This window comes from Cucumis sativus, chromosome 7, assembly GCF_000004075.3.
Source record: "Cucumis sativus cultivar 9930 chromosome 7, Cucumber_9930_V3, whole genome shotgun sequence".
Classification (NCBI taxonomy): Eukaryota; Viridiplantae; Streptophyta; class Magnoliopsida; order Cucurbitales; family Cucurbitaceae; genus Cucumis; species Cucumis sativus.
In genome coordinates this window covers 20,837,280-20,839,918 of record NC_026661.2, presented here as the reverse complement: position 1 = coordinate 20,839,918, position 2,639 = coordinate 20,837,280, and the positions used below count along the sequence as shown (strand labels likewise).

General features: G+C 29.3%; 1 protein-coding gene across 1 annotated transcript; it reads right to left on the bottom strand.

The window, feature by feature from the left end:
* Positions 1 to 1,415: 1,415 nt before the first annotated feature.
* LOC101206178 (thionin-like protein 2) lies at positions 1,416 to 2,297 on the bottom strand. The gene is made up of 2 exons (XM_004152919.3): positions 1,966 to 2,297; positions 1,416 to 1,711 (listed from the first exon to the last, which is right to left on the bottom strand). The coding sequence occupies exons 1-2, from the start codon at positions 2,240 to 2,242 to the stop codon at positions 1,653 to 1,655; spliced, it is 336 nt and encodes a 111-aa protein (XP_004152967.1). The 5' UTR covers positions 2,243 to 2,297; the 3' UTR covers positions 1,416 to 1,652.
* Between the last annotated feature and the right edge of the window lie 342 nt (positions 2,298 to 2,639).

The window sequence follows — 2,639 nt, the reverse complement described above, 5'->3', positions numbered from 1 at the left end:
ATACACTTAGATCTTTTTATAATTGTTTCAATCTTATGTTGTTGAAAGCAATGGTTGTTTGGCACTAACTCTTAATTATAGGTTTCATCTTTTTTGAAAAAAGTAATTCAAAATTTCTAGTCAAATTATTAAAACCAACAAATATTTTTAAAAACAAACTACTATTTTTATACTCGTTTTTAAAAATATTTTGAACGTCAGTACAAAGTTAATAACAAAATATAGAACTTGGAATTCAAGGAAGAAGTAATAAGTAATAAGTAATGTTTATAAGCATTATCTTTATTTTTAAAATTTTTAATAAAAAAATAAAATTATTATCAGCTCCAATTTTAGGTAACATAACCTTAAAGAGTTGCAAACATGAAATTCATAAGAACTACCTTCCACAGATTATTGTATATAGAGAAGAAAATAACTTAGTCCAAATGCTTAAAATCGACCACTTTGATTTTACACCCTTAAAATATTTAAACAACCAACTCAAATTCACTTTATATTATAATTATCACTTTCTCACCGAAGCACTTTGGAGTATTTTTGATTTATTAGAAAAATAAACTTTCTCAAACATATTGCTTTATATTATAATTACTACTTTCTCACCCAAGCGCTTTAGAGTATTTTTCATTATTTATTAGAAAAAAACCTCTCTCAAAATATTTCTAAAATGAAACGTTCAAAATATAAATATATTTATTTTCTTGAAGATATGTGCATGGAAAAGTTAATTAATTGAACAGAAAAAAAAAATTAAAAATCACTTTTGGGCTTTTGTGAAAAAGTGTCGGTAGACTAAGTACTAGTGAAGAGGTGCTAGCCATAAGAAGAATTGTCAAAGTACGTCGTGGTTCTACTGCTTCTGCCCCATCTTCAAATCCTTTTGCTGGAATTCGCTTGGTACCTCCGACTGAAAATAGTGGAAGTGTTGCAGAAGTTAAATCCTAAACCCTAATATTTGTTTGTTAATCATAACTTTGACGGTTTAGGGATTATATATTATTACGAGGAAATTCTCACACCAAAAAAATAGTATGAAATTAATTAGGATAAATAATTTTTGGATGAGTTATTAAATTTTTGAAGAAATGTATATATGAATGGGAAGATATAGATAAGTAGGGGTACAAAGGCACATATCAACTACTTGACGACAAACCCAAATAGGTTTCGTATAATACTTCAATAGAAGAAAAATTAACACCGTCTTTCTAGGAACTAATGACTATATTTTTTTAGTCTATGTGATCAAAGATGACCTCTCTTTAGGTTTTCTAATATTGTGTTAGATTAATTCTGGTAGGATTTTAATAGAATAAATAAAGTATATGATTGTGAGATTATTAATTATATATCTCTTAATTACAACACCACTTCAAACACACACACTTAAATATGTAATTAATGAATAGACATTGGTAAAAGTAAAGCATAACACTTCATTTTCTCATATAATCATAGAAAAAGCACTACAACCGTATTTTTTTTCATATTGAGTAAAGCATAACGTGAACAACCTTGAGACTATATATATATATATGCGCTTAAATTTGGAATATGGCTTTTAAACCAATGGTTTTTTTTTAACCACTGATTTTTGTTTATTCATTGAAGCCAATCCCAGCTCTTTCTCCTTTCATCTTTTTGGCTTCTTAAGCTTTCATGCATATTTGATCACACGTGTTCACACAGCTTTCTACTTTCTTCTCGGCTGCCAAGTTCATAAAAAATAATCCAACATGATTGAAACATCCATCAAAACTCTAGAAATAATGAGATAAAAATTTAATATATAAATACTACCAGTCTTATTGACTGTCACTCATGACAAGGGTTAACTCTAGAAATTTGAGAAAAATAATGTGTTATGTCACAGAATCAATCGACAGAAAATCTAAATGACAGAATATATATATATATAATAATTAAAATAAGTAGTAACGGAAGTATTAGAAAGTTACTGACCAAAGTCTTTCTTGGTGCTGGATTTGGTGCAACAAGAGGTGGCACAACCAAGTTTACAAAAGTAACGAGTGTCCACACGGTTCAAATTCATAGGGGAAGAAGCAATGGCAATGCAATCAGCTGTGCATTTTAAAGCACAAAGGCCTACCGTGAGAAGGCTTGATGGGACAGCACACACTGCCATGCAGTTGAGATAGCACTTCGACACCTCTATTACAGCTGTGGATTTTCCGGCAACTAAGCTCAAAATGAAGCAAATGAGAACAACTGACCTCATTTTTGCTCAAATTTGGATGTGAGTTATCCTTGTGTGGTTTTGGGTCGTGGGTAGGAAGTTATTATATAAGCAAGCAAAATTCAATAAAGGTGTTCGTTAGTTATGGTTTGTATAATTAGTATTATTTTTTCTAACAGTAGGTCCCATTTTTCCTGTAAGAACTTTAACAGCCCACATTTTCTGTGTGGAGTTAGAAACCAATTTATAAGTTAATGTAATCGAAATTATAAGGGATAGTAATTTTAGGAATAATAATAATTAGGCATACAACAACATTTTTTAAAAATTGCAAATATAGAAAAGTTCATCTGTGATAGATTATTACTGATACATTCTTATGGTTTATCAATCATATACCAATATTTGTAACATAACTTATAATGACAGATTTTGCTAT